Raw genomic sequence first — 13,116 nt, 5'->3', positions numbered from 1 at the left:
CCATCCCCCTTCAAGTCACGAACATTTTGTCCTACTTTAGACTGAAAGCAGTGCAGTTATCTATTAATCTTTCTACATATATATCTGTATTCTATGTGTATCTATACTAGCTGCTTATTCAAGAATCAACAATCAATATATATATATATATATAGAGCCCTCCAACAGCAAGGGCTCGAACCCAGGACCTCTGCGTGGTAGTTGGGAACGCTAACCGCTGGGCTATAATAGCCGGTCGCAGTCGAGTGGTTAGCGTTCCGAACTACCACGCAAAGTCCCAGGTTCGAGCCCTTTCTGTTGGAGGATATTATGTGTTCTATGAAAGTGTGCGTTCGTATGCACTTTATTCGTACATATTAGTGTACACTTGAAGCAGGTTTTCTCTGATGCGCATAGAATTGAATACGGTATCACAGTTAGAGTTATTTATCATTTTTTAATGCTCTCTAATCAATTTCAGTGTTATTCAGCCATTAGATGGGTGCTCAAACACCAGCTATCCAAAATCATCCATTTCATTTCAATCAGGCTTTCACCTTCACAGAGGCATCATCAGGAATCTACAAAAACGAAAGAAAAATTACTGCGTCACAAAATTTGGATATGAAATGTAAAACGCAACACACACACACATATATATATATATATATATATATATATATATATATATATATATATATATATATATATATATATATATAAGAAAGAAACTAGAAAAACCCACTACACATAACAAAAAGTAAAGGAAAACACTGAAAGCGAAACAAATTCACAATATGACGGGTAATATGAGCCACAGCATAAGTCCAAAATATAGCTACAGAAATATAGAAAACTTAAAGTTGACGAAACACAAAAGAACAATATTAAACAAGGTAGACATATAGACAGTCCATCACTAAATACGCTCATAGGCCAATCGAGACTGTTACTGTCCAGGTATGGAGTTTAGGTTAGGTTAGGCTCGTCTGAATCTCTCTGACCTTCGTAATCCAGGATCAGGTGGGTTAGTGACACGTTCCTCCTGTCCTGGAATGGTGGACTCGGTAGCTTGTGGCGGGCCAGTGACGTGTCCAACTTACCCTAAAACGGCATTTGGTGTACGTCCTGTTGACGGGCCATCAAAGAGGTATGTGGCGGTGGTCATGCTTGTCTGGGTGTTGATGACAAGTGCTTTTTCTCTAATGTGAATGGCTGATAATACCTATAGTCTTCTGCGATCTCTGCAGCTAGTAATGATTTTCGAGTTATTCAGTATAATCTTCTTCGTTAGTCTCGTTCCACGCATTTGTTCATGATATTTGATTCCATCTTGTTGTAAGTGGAGCGAGAGGAGGCGGCTCAGAATGCAGGTTATGTATATATATATATATATATATATATATATATATATATATATATATATATATATATATATATATATATATACAAACAAAGTGCTTATGAACGCGCACCTTCATAGAACATACAAACCTCCAACAGCCAGGGTCGAACCCAGGACCCCTGTGCAACAGGCGGGAGCGCTACCGCTCGGCTATGATCGCCCCTATAGGGCAATGACTATTCGAATACTATGTGCTCGAATACCCTTTGTCTCACGTTGGTGAGCAACGGGGTCTACACCGATCATTTCCCTATCGGGGCGATCATAGCCAAGCGGTAGCGCTCCGGCTGTTGCACAGGGGTCCCGGGTTCGATCTTGGCTGTTGAAAGTTTGTATGATATATATATATATATATATATATATATATATATATATATATATATATATATATATATATATATATATATATATATATATATATATATATCTTTCTTTTCTTTCATACTATTCGCCATTTCCCGCATTAGCGAGGTAGCGTTGAGAACAGAGGACTGGGCCCTTGAGGGAATATCCTCACCTGGGCCCCTTCTCTGTTCCCTCTTTTGGAAAATTAAAAAAAAAAAAAAAAAAAAAAGTGAGAGGGGAGGATTTCCAGCCCCCCGCTCCCTCCCCTTTTAGTCGCCTCCTACGACACGCAGGGAATACGTGGGAAGTATTCTTTCTCCCCTATCCCCAGGGATAATATATATATATATATATATATATATATATATATATATATATATATATATATATATATATATATATATATATATATATATATATATATATATGATTGATTTATATTTATCATACATAATCGCTGTTTCCAGTGTCAGCGAGGTAGCGCCAGGAAACAGACGAAGAAAAGCCCGTCCACTCATATACACCTATATATATATATATATATATATATATATATATATATATATATATATATATATATATATATATATATTTTTTTTTTTTTTTTTTTTTTTTTTTTTTATACTTTGTCGCTGTCTCCCGCGTTTGCGAGGTAGCGCAAGGAAACAGACGAAAGAAATGGCCCAACCCCCCCCCCCCATACACATGTACATACACACGTCCAGACACGCAAATATACATACCTACACAGCTTTCCATGGTTTACCCCAGACGCTTCACATGCCTTGCTTCAATCCACTGACAGCACGTCAACCCCTGTATACCACATGACTCCAATTCACTCTATTTCTTGCCCTCCTTTCACCCTCCTGCATGTTCAGGCCCCGATCACACAAAATCTTTTTCACTCCATCTTTCCACCTCCAATTTGGTCTCCCTCTTCTCCTCGTTCCCTCCACCTCCGACACATATATCCTCTTGGTCAATCTCTCCTCACTCATTCTCTCCATGTGCCCAAACCATTTCAAAACACCCTCTTCTGCTCTCTCGACCACGCTCTTTTTATTTCCACACATCTCTCTTACCCTTACGTTACTTACTCGATCAAACCACCTCACACCACACATTGTCCTCAAACATCTCATTTCCAGCACATCCATCCTCCTGCGCACATCTCTATCCATAGCCCACGCCTCGCAACCATACAGCATTGTTGGAACCACTATTCCCTCAAACATACCCATTTTTGCTTTCCGAGATAATGTTCTCGACTTCCACACATTTTTCAAGGCTCCCAAAATTTTCGCCCCCTCCCCCACCCTATGATCCACTTCCGCTTCCATGGTTCCATCCGCTGACAGATCCACTCCCAGATATCTAAAACACTTCACTTCCTCCAGTTTTTCTCCATTCAAACTCACCTCCCAATTGACTTGACCCTCACCCCTACTGTACCTAATAACCTTGCTCTTATTCACATTTACTCTCAACTTTCTTCTTCCACACACTTTACCAAACTCAGTCACCAGCTTCTGCAGTTTCTCACATGAATCAGCCACCAGCGCTGTATCATCAGCGAACAACAATTGACTCACTTCCCAAGCTCTCTCATCCCCAACAGACTTCATACTTGCCCCTCTTTCCAGGACTCTTGCATTCACCTCCTTTACAACCCCATCCATAAACAAATTAAACAACCATGGAGACATCACACACCCCTGCCGCAAACCTACATTCACTGAGAACCAATCACTTTCCTCTCTTCCTACACGTACACATGCCTTACATCCTCGATAAAAACTTTTCACTGCTTCTAACAACTTGCCTCCCACACCATATATTCTTAATACCTTCCACAGAGCATCTCTATCAACTCTATCATATGCCTTCTCCAGATCCATAAATGCTACATACAAATCCATTTGCTTTTCTAAGTATTTCTCACATACATTCTTCAAAGCAAACACCTGATCCACACATCCTCTACCACTTCTGAAACCGCACTGCTCTTCCCCAATCTGATGCTCTGTACATGCCTTCACCCTCTCAATCAATACCCTCCCATATAATTTACCAGGAATACTCAACAAACTTATACCTCTGTAATTTGAGCACTCACTCTTATCCCCTTTGCCTTTGTACAATGGCACTATGCACGCATTCCGCCAATCCTCAGGCACCTCACCATGAGTCATACATACATTAAATAACCTTACCAACCAGTCAACAATACAGTCACCCCCTTTCTTAATAAATTCCACTGCAATACCATCCAAACCTGCTGCCTTGCCGGCTTTCATCTTCCGCAAAGCTTTTACTACCTCTTCTCTGTTTATCAAATCATTTTCCCTAACCTAACCTAACCTATATATATATACATATATATATATATATATATATATATATATATATATATATATATATATATATATATATATATATATATATATATATATATATATATATATATATATATATATATATATATATATATATATATATATATATATATAAACGCCCACATACGCATATATACATACATATAAATATTAACATATACATACATGTACATGCACATATGTAGACATTACATACATACACATGTACATATTCATGCTTGCTTGCCTTCATTCATTCCTGTCGCTACTCCGCCCCACAGGAAAACAGCATCGCTTATCCCCTGCTTCAACGAGGCAGCGCCAGGAATACAGACGAAAAGGCCACATTCGTTCACACTCAGTCTCTAGCTGTCATGTGTAATGCACTGAATCACAGCTCCCTATCCACATCTAGGCTCCACAGAACTTTCCATGGTTTACCCCAGACGCTTCACACGCCCTGGTTCAGTCCATTGACAGCACGTCGACCCCGGTATACCACATCGTTCCAATTCACTCTATTCCTTGCACACTTCTTACCCTCCTGTATGTTCGGGCCCCAATCGCTCAAAGTCTTTTTCACTCCATCCTTCCACCTCCAATTTGGTCTCCCTCTTCTCCTTGTTCCCTTCACCTCTGACACATATACCCTCCATATCATTCTTTCCTCACTTATTCTCTCCACATGTCCAAATCATTTCAACACACCCTCTTCTGCTCTCTCAACCATACTCTTTTTATTTATATATTCATTTATTTATTTATCTATTTATCTATTTATTTATTTTGCTTTGTCGCTGTCTCCCGCGTTAGCGAGGTAGCGTAAGGAACAGACGAAAGAATGGCCCAACCCACCCACATACACATGTATATACATACACGTCCACACACGCAAATATACATACCTATACATCTCAATGTACACATATATATACACACACAGACATATACATATATACACATGTACATAATTCATACTGTCTCCCTTTATTTATTCCCATCGCCAACTCGCTACACATGGAATAACAGCCCTCTGCCCCCTCATGTGTGCGGGGTAGCGCGAGGAAAAGACAACGAAGGCCCCATTCGTTCACACTCAGTCTCTAGCTGTCATGTAATAATGCACCGAAACCACAGCTCCCTTTCCACATCCAGGCCTCACAGAACTTTCCATGGTTTACCCCAGACGCTTCACATGCCCTGGTTCAATCCATTGACAGCACGTCGACCCCGGTATACCACATCGTTCCAATTCACTCTATTCCTTGCCCTCCTTTCACCCTCCTGCATGTTTAGGCCCCGATCACTAAAAATCTTTTTCACTCCATATTTCCACCTCCAATTTGGTCTCCCACTTCTCCTCGTTCCCTCCACCTCTGACACATATATCCTCTCGGTCAATCTTTCCTCACTCATTCTCTCCATGTGACCAAACCATTTCAAAACACCCTCTTCTGCTCTCTCAACCACGCTCTTTTTATTTCCACACATCTCTCTTACCCTTACATTACTTACTCTCTCTCTCTCTCTCTCTCTCTCTCTCTCTCTCTCTCTATATATATATATATATATATATATATATATATATGCACCTTTTAGTAGATCTTTCTCCCCCAATCGTGATTTGTTCGCTCCTGCTTTGAAGCCACTCGCAACGGGAACATAACCTATCTGGCCATGAAACTCTTTTCATCCTCTAAATCCCCCTACAGTTTCACTTCCGCTTGGGATCACTGCAGAGCTGTTACGTGCAAATTCAAGTACACTTTCATGAAAAGAAAATACGCTGACTTAGATACTTCTCATGAATGCGTCTGGTCCTTCACCAAAAGCATTTCTAATAACTCCTGTACTTCCTACCCTGTCATCTGATACATTCCATGTCTCCTGCTCCCCTCTTCCTTTTTCTCCATTCTGTTACAGTTATTTTCGCTGTCGGTCTGGCCTAACACAGGAAACCGTACCGACTCTCAGTCACTTCTCTTAAGTGGGCCGCTTCTAATGCTTTTTGCACCAGTTTGCTAAATCTTTCATGTATCTCTTTAGCCACATGCCGACTTGGTAGGAGTCCCTACTTGTTTACATGGACAACAAGCACAATCGATGTTTTGTGGTGATCCTACTATGACGTTAATTAGCTTTATGCTCACTGATTCTCTTAGCTATATCTCGCGCCTCATTGTTATGCGGTATAGCAATGATCATTCCCGCTTTTTGTAAGCATCCCCGTTGTCATATCCGAAGCCTTCCTTGAATCTGGGACTGCTATATACATATTGTTTTCCATTGTGTTTCTTTCAACATTTCCTTTGTCCTTTTCCATTATGTTAAGGACCTTTTTCTTTAGTTTAGTTATGAACCCTTTGGGGTAACCTATCTTCTTGAACGCCTTCGCGATATATCTGTTCTTCTCCACCAAGTATTCATCGCTGCCTTCTCTTATTACCCTTAAAGATAGCCCATTGATTACTCCAGACTTTGTGTTTTCGTTATGGACTGAAATTTAACAGAATCATTCTTATCGGTAAGTTATGTTATCCTAAGAACTTTGCATCGTGGCCAGACCTCCATAGCAACAGCAGCTTACCATTCTGATCTTTTTCCACCGTAAATTGTTTATCTCTGTTTACACTATTCAGATTCTCAGTTTGTTGCCTACGTTAATCTCTTTGGGAATGACCTCTATCACGTCTTCCACGTATGTTTACCACTTGGCGCCCATACTCGGGATTCTGTTGTAGGTCTCTCACTCCAAAAGTCTCCAAACACAAGCATGCCAGGACAACACTAAGAAGGAAGCCAATGGCTAAGCGCCTGTGCTGTCTATACACCTCGTTGAACGTGAAAGCTCCAAATCTGACACACAAATGTACAACGAATGAATCGTTGAGATTTCAAAATCTGTGTAAGCTCGCATATTTTGTATTTGTCTATATGATGGAGGAATGAATCTGTTGGTGACGGAACAGCCCTAACCAGAGATCACTTGAAAGCTTTCGGTAATTCTGTTGTATGATTACCTTTTGTGTTATATGAGTTTGGGATATCAAAACCATATCCGATTTATTCTGTGCTGTTTGGTGTCTTACATAAAGGTCACAATGGCACGTACCTAAAAGAAATATGCTTAAAAGAAAATAGTACATGACATTAGTTAATTAAGGGTATGTTCATTTTTGTCAGTTGACCTGAGGTTTATATTCATCGTTTCCAGGATAACTAAACTGACGTTGTTTATTCATTTTCCCACTGAAATAAGACAACTAATACTTTGAATACTTCGACTCAACATCTGAAACAATAGCTAAGGTGACTGGTTGGTTGTAGGTCACGCGGCGTTGTGACTCGTGGAGCGCCGCAGTGCTGTCATGATGCCCACCTGGCAATTGTCATACCTAACCTCTGTGCGACATATTGACTCTCTCTCTCTCTCTCTCTCTCTCTCTGAGCACTACGTGTTGGTCCTGGTTCATGGAAAAACCTTGCCGTACGCAAGTGGTCATAATAGGTATTCTCGTCCTGTCTCACGTCAAAATCTTGTCGTTGGTCCTCGTATGTAAACTCTTTTCCTACTTCCTCCATGGTGACGGTAGTGTTGCTGATATTTCGCTTTCACCATCAAACAGGTTCTAAGTTTGACGTCACTGGGCTTGGGTAGGCACAGTAGCTCTAAGGTTGGAAACCCTCTTCAAGTGTGGATACATCAGCTCTAAGGTTAACATCTTTAGCTTTTAAGTGGACAAATAAGATCCAGGAGAGGCGTATTAGATTCAAGTTAAGTATTTCAGCCCCAGGGTCAATGGAGCGAGTCTGTAGACAAGATATCCCTCTAAAGGCCATGCATTACGTCAAAGATCGACAAAGCAGGTTTAAATTCGACGCACGAGAGCTTTGGTCGAAGCAGCATGTTTAAGATTAACATATCAGATCTACTGTGGTGGACAAGACAGCCATAACAATGATATGTGAACTCAGATATAGACGCTTCATGTCATGTTTCGAGAGAGTAACTCCCATGATAATCCCTTAGCAGTTAGGGACGAATTAGGGATTCTGTTGTCGGTCTACTAGCTTTTGGATGGACACAGCTCTAGACCTGACCTCTGAAGCATTGATACTGAAATCCAAGTGACACCTTGTAAAAGTTAGAGTAACCTATCACTTCTGGGATCAAACCATTGTCGAGAGTCGTCTACTGGGTCGAAAGAATGTATTTATGACCGATACAGTAGATTCATAATCAATATATCAGCAATAGATCTCCTCCAGGACCGACACATAAGCAGCAGGATCTGAAAATCAGTCTTTAGAGTTGAGAGTTCTACGGTCGACATACCAGCCGCATCGATGGCACATCATTTCTTAAGACAGACATAACAGTTCTAGGGCATCCACAGGAGCTGTAGGTACGACAGAGCAGCGGTAAAGAAGACGTGTCACCACTACGGTCTGTAGAGATGCTCCAGCAAGAAAACAGGGAGAGCGGTGAGAATAAGGAGACTATAGATGGCGAAGGCTCCCTGTCAGAAAGATAAACAAGAAAATCTGAGGAACGAAAGATACAGTTCTGTAGACTAGATGGGTTTATGGTCCTTTTCTCTTAGATGGAGCATATCATTCTTTAATTCATGACTGGTAGTGAGGATTCTTTTTCTGTGAGGGAGCGCTGCTAGTAGGGACTGTAAAGAAGCCTTTGAGAGAATGCTTGGTAATGATGATGATTAGTGACAGATACTTCATAATAAGATAGTTAGGTTGTAAAAGTATCTGGTGGTAAGGTATCAGGTAATGAGTGCCTGAGTGTTTGAAGACGAGGTAACAAGCAGTGTGCATTAATTCACAGTGAACTACTTGGTCATGAAAGCTACAGCCAGTGAGAGGCAATATGCTGCGAGGTAAGGTAGAGTACCTGAAGGTCCTGGAGACTGAGAGATCTGACTAGCTGCTGTGAGTTGTGATGGAGAGTCTCCCCCATTTCCTTCATGAAGTCCGCCACCAGCACCTGCACATAGACACACACGCCCAATCAATATCGCAGACTCACTAGTATTTAAGTGATCATATAGCTGAAGCTGTCCAACAACAAGTGTCATATTCGATATTGTGGTGATCTCTCATGGTGAAGAACGTAAACATTACGTGCACAAGTGCCATGCAGAGTTGTATCTCTATCAGATACTTGCGTGGTCCTCTTGAGACAAATGCTTAACAAGCACAGCATAAGTAGATGTGCACAGTCACCGCATCGTAAGCGGTTAGTGTTAGGGAGATGAGGAAGTTATCACTGTATAACTTTGATGGACTTAGAATGGTGGTAGACTCGTACCTTCTTCCAGTAGCGGCAGAGACCAGACTCAACGAAGGTCTGGAGGTAAGCGTCGAATTTATGTTTCCAGGGAGTGTTCTTTGGGTAAATCCAGCCCACGTAGATCGGGTATATGGTCTCCGGCAGGAAGTACGTGTTGGCAGACAGGTGGTAGAGGATCACCATGTACTGAAAATACTCCGTTCCCTCCAGGAAGGCGTGCGTCCCGTCTGTGACCTAGAGAAGGTGAACTGTTCGTTCTACAGCAAAAGCAAAAGTTTCGGCTAAATAATGGCTAAGATTGTTAGAGTGATAAACGTCTTAACAAATGCAAACCTAATGTACTTGTTGATGAATTAATAGAGACTCGTGCCTCGTGTACACATTTTGGTGCTCGCACCAGTAGGGTTCCTTGTGACTCAAGATCTAGCTACATCATCAGCGTTGTTCATATGTAAACACCAAGGTAACAGTCTCAGCCTGGTTGTGTGTATGGCTCACAGTGTGTGTTCTCTCCATGTAGAATCCTCATACTAGATCTATCCGTGGTATAGAGATTTTGGAACAGATCTGAAACATATCCAAATACTTTTTGTCTGCTGCATTTATTATTGTTGCCAAGTTGGTTGCTCTTGCTTCAAAGCCACTTGATTTTGTCCGTCCATTGTAGTATTTGTTACCAGAAAAAAAGATCAGTTACACATGAAACGATATGCTTGCGTGTGATCTCTTGAATCAATAGATTATGATCTGGTATACTCTAAGATATCTCGTTTAAAGTCCTTTCTCATTTAAACTTTACATCACTCAATCTACTCATGGTAATCATAAACTCCTCCTTCCACATATCAAAGTAGAATGTTGCCTTTTTACCAAGTAAAATCTTCATACTTGGTGATTTATGTATCCACAATGATCATTGGATTAGGTGATCCTTTCTTAGTCTAAGATACAGAAGACTGATGCCGGTAGACTCAAACACAAGCTTAACCTAAAGTCAACTCACATTTCTGACAGCCTTAAATACAAGACAGATACCCTCAGCCCTGACCTCACTCCTCATGCAAGCCTGTAAACCACTGCTGCCTCTTCATTTCTGGGAAGTTTTATTATTTCCTCGTGTCTGCTATCGGTCTTCTAATACCTTACTTGCTACTAAAAACAATCAAATCGGATTTGTTATCAGAGTCACGCCAGTCATTCGCCCTCCTACACTCCGCAATTAGACAAACATATACACAGAAAAATTATAAATGAAGAGATCCACTGACGTGATGTATTTAAGTATAAAATGTGGGGTAGTGGGGTCTTGCAGGCCACGTGGCCAGACGTGTGTGTGTGGGGGATTTTAGGAGTCAAAGAGTAGGATCCCTCAAGCACACGGAGTCACGTATCGACTAAGCCATACACCAGCTGACCTGTTGAAAGCCAACGTCGTAACCGTAGTTTGGGACGAGTTCGAGCTTCTTGCCAAGGGCGCTGAGCGTCGGGTGTTGGGAGGAGCGGAGGGCGCCCGGCACGAAGTTACCATAGTCTACCATGCTCGGCCTGAGGAAAGGAGTTCTGTGTCACCTAGAAAGTCGCAGACACAAGCAAAACGGGCCAGGCAAAGGCCCGTGTCGGACCAAGCAGAGGTCCGACGATAGTAAAGCAAAACAAACAACACAAGCGTAACAACATGAATGATGATCTTCCATTCTGTTCCCACTAAAGTTTTCTTTCTTTTTGTACATTAGACTGTATACACCTCATCTATCACAGATATAATCTATCATCTGATATAACTTAGGAAAACCTCACTCTGAGGTAAAAGTCACATCGACCTAGAATCACACTGGATTAATCCATTCTCATGATCTAATAATGTACCTCTTAAAGTAGGTTGCGGTAGAGAACTTACATCACGAGAACTTGGCTCGTTCTCTATCTCATCGTCCATAATCATGCTATCGGGACTCAGCCAGTTTCTCCAGTGGTGTGGACTAGTGTACTCACGTCAAGGAGGAGGCAGCCAGTTCCTTGAGAGAGGAGAGGCGGTGGGGCTTGGCAGGAACGGTGATGTAAGCCACCAAGTTGCCTGTGTACGAGATGGAGATGATCATAGCCAGCAGCATCCATGTCCCCTGGAACACCCTGCGGCAAAAGACGCGTGAGAGAGAGAGAGAGAGAGAGAGAGAGAGAGAGAGAGAGAGAGAGGGAGAGAGAGAGAGAGAGAGAGAGAGAGAGAGAGAGAGAGAGAGAGAGAGAGAGAGAGAGAGAGAGAGAGAGAGAGAGAGAGAGAGAGAGAGAGAACATGAGGATGAAATGAAATCAGAGAAAATCACTTCGAGTTATAATTATAGCTCCAGAGTACAGCCCATCTTTATGATCAATTATTTCTTATCAATAGTAATCTTATCGATTTATGTATTAGTTATTGCCTGGATCAACAACTTAACGATTTGCTTTATTCTTTACTTTTTGCTGGCGTCAGAGCGCCAGATACGTATAGACGTCATGCTCAGGTCCTGGTGCCATGACTCAGAGGGTATGATCAAGTGTATATTGTTACGAACACGTGTGTGTGTGTGCCCACATGTTCGTATATATATATATATATATATATATATATATATATATATATATATATATATATATATATATATATATATATATATATATTTTTTTTTTTTTTTTTTTTTTTTTTTATACTTTGTCGCTGTCTCCCGCGTTTGCGAGGTAGCGCAAGGAAACAGACGAAAGAAATGGCCCAAACCCCCCCCCCCCCCCCATACACATGTACATACACACGTCCACACACGCAAATATACATACCTACACAGCTTTCCATGGTTTACCCCAGACGCTTCACATGCCTTGATTCAATCCACTGACAGCACGTCAACCCCTGTATACCACATCGCTCCAATTCACTCTATTCCTTGCCCTCCTTTCACCCTCCTGCATGTTCAGGCCCCGATCACACAAAATCTTTTTCACTCCATCTTTCCACCTCCAATTTGGTCTCCCTCTTCTCCTCGTTCCCTCCACCTCCGACACATATATCCTCTTGGTCAATCTTTCCTCACTCATTCTCTCCATGTGCCCAAACCATTTCAAAACACCCTCTTCTGCTCTCTCAACCACGCTCTTTTTATTTCCACCCATCTCTCTTACCCTTACGTTACTTACTCGATCAAACCACCTCACACCACACATTGTCCTCAAACATCTCATTTCCAGCACATCCATCCTCCTGCGCACAACTCTATCCATAGCCCACGCCTCGCAACCATACAACATTGTTGGAACCACTATTCCTTCAAACATACCCATTTTTGCTTTCCGAGATAATGTTCTCGACTTCCACACATTTTTCAAGGCTCCCAAAATTTTCGCCCCCTCCCCCACCCTATGATCCACTTCCGCTTCCATGGTTCCATCCGCTGACAGATCCACTCCCAGATATCTAAAACACTTCACTTCCTCCAGTTTTTCTCCATTCAAACTCACCTCCCAATTGACTTGACCCTCAACCCTACTGTACCTAATAACCTTGCTCTTATTCACATTTACTCTTAACTTTCTTCTTCCACACACTTTACCAAACTCCGTCACCAGCTTCTGCAGTTTCTCACATGAATCAGCCACCAGCGCTGTATCATCAGCGAACAACAACTGACTCACTTCCCAAGCTCTCTCATCCCCAACAGACTTCATACTTG

The 13,116-nt window shown here is 41.7% G+C and overlaps 2 protein-coding genes across 2 annotated transcripts in view; both read right to left on the bottom strand.

Annotated features, from left to right (window-relative positions):
- LOC139752044 (tubulin alpha chain-like) overlaps window positions 1–13,116 on the bottom strand; it is a 73,177-nt gene that overhangs the window by 47,334 nt on the left and 12,727 nt on the right. Inside the window, exons 4-5 of the mRNA XM_071667859.1 lie at window positions 11,408–11,545; window positions 10,831–10,960 (exon numbers count right to left, since the gene is read on the bottom strand). Coding sequence (XP_071523960.1) covers window positions 10,831–10,960; window positions 11,408–11,545 — 268 coding nt within the window. The remainder of the gene's footprint in view (window positions 1–10,830; window positions 10,961–11,407; window positions 11,546–13,116) is intronic.
- Window positions 8,310–9,645, bottom strand: LOC139751743 (uncharacterized). Its single transcript, XM_071667292.1, has 3 exons — window positions 9,434–9,645; window positions 9,017–9,109; window positions 8,310–8,627 (listed from the first exon to the last, which is right to left on the bottom strand). The coding sequence occupies exons 1-3, from the start codon at window positions 9,596–9,598 to the stop codon at window positions 8,550–8,552; spliced, it is 336 nt and encodes a 111-aa protein (XP_071523393.1). The 5' UTR covers window positions 9,599–9,645; the 3' UTR covers window positions 8,310–8,549.

This window comes from Panulirus ornatus, chromosome 12, assembly GCF_036320965.1.
Source record: "Panulirus ornatus isolate Po-2019 chromosome 12, ASM3632096v1, whole genome shotgun sequence".
NCBI lineage: Eukaryota > Metazoa > Arthropoda > Malacostraca > Decapoda > Palinuridae > Panulirus > Panulirus ornatus.
Note: the sequence above shows the minus strand (reverse complement) of the source record. Positions and strands in the feature narration are given on the sequence as shown.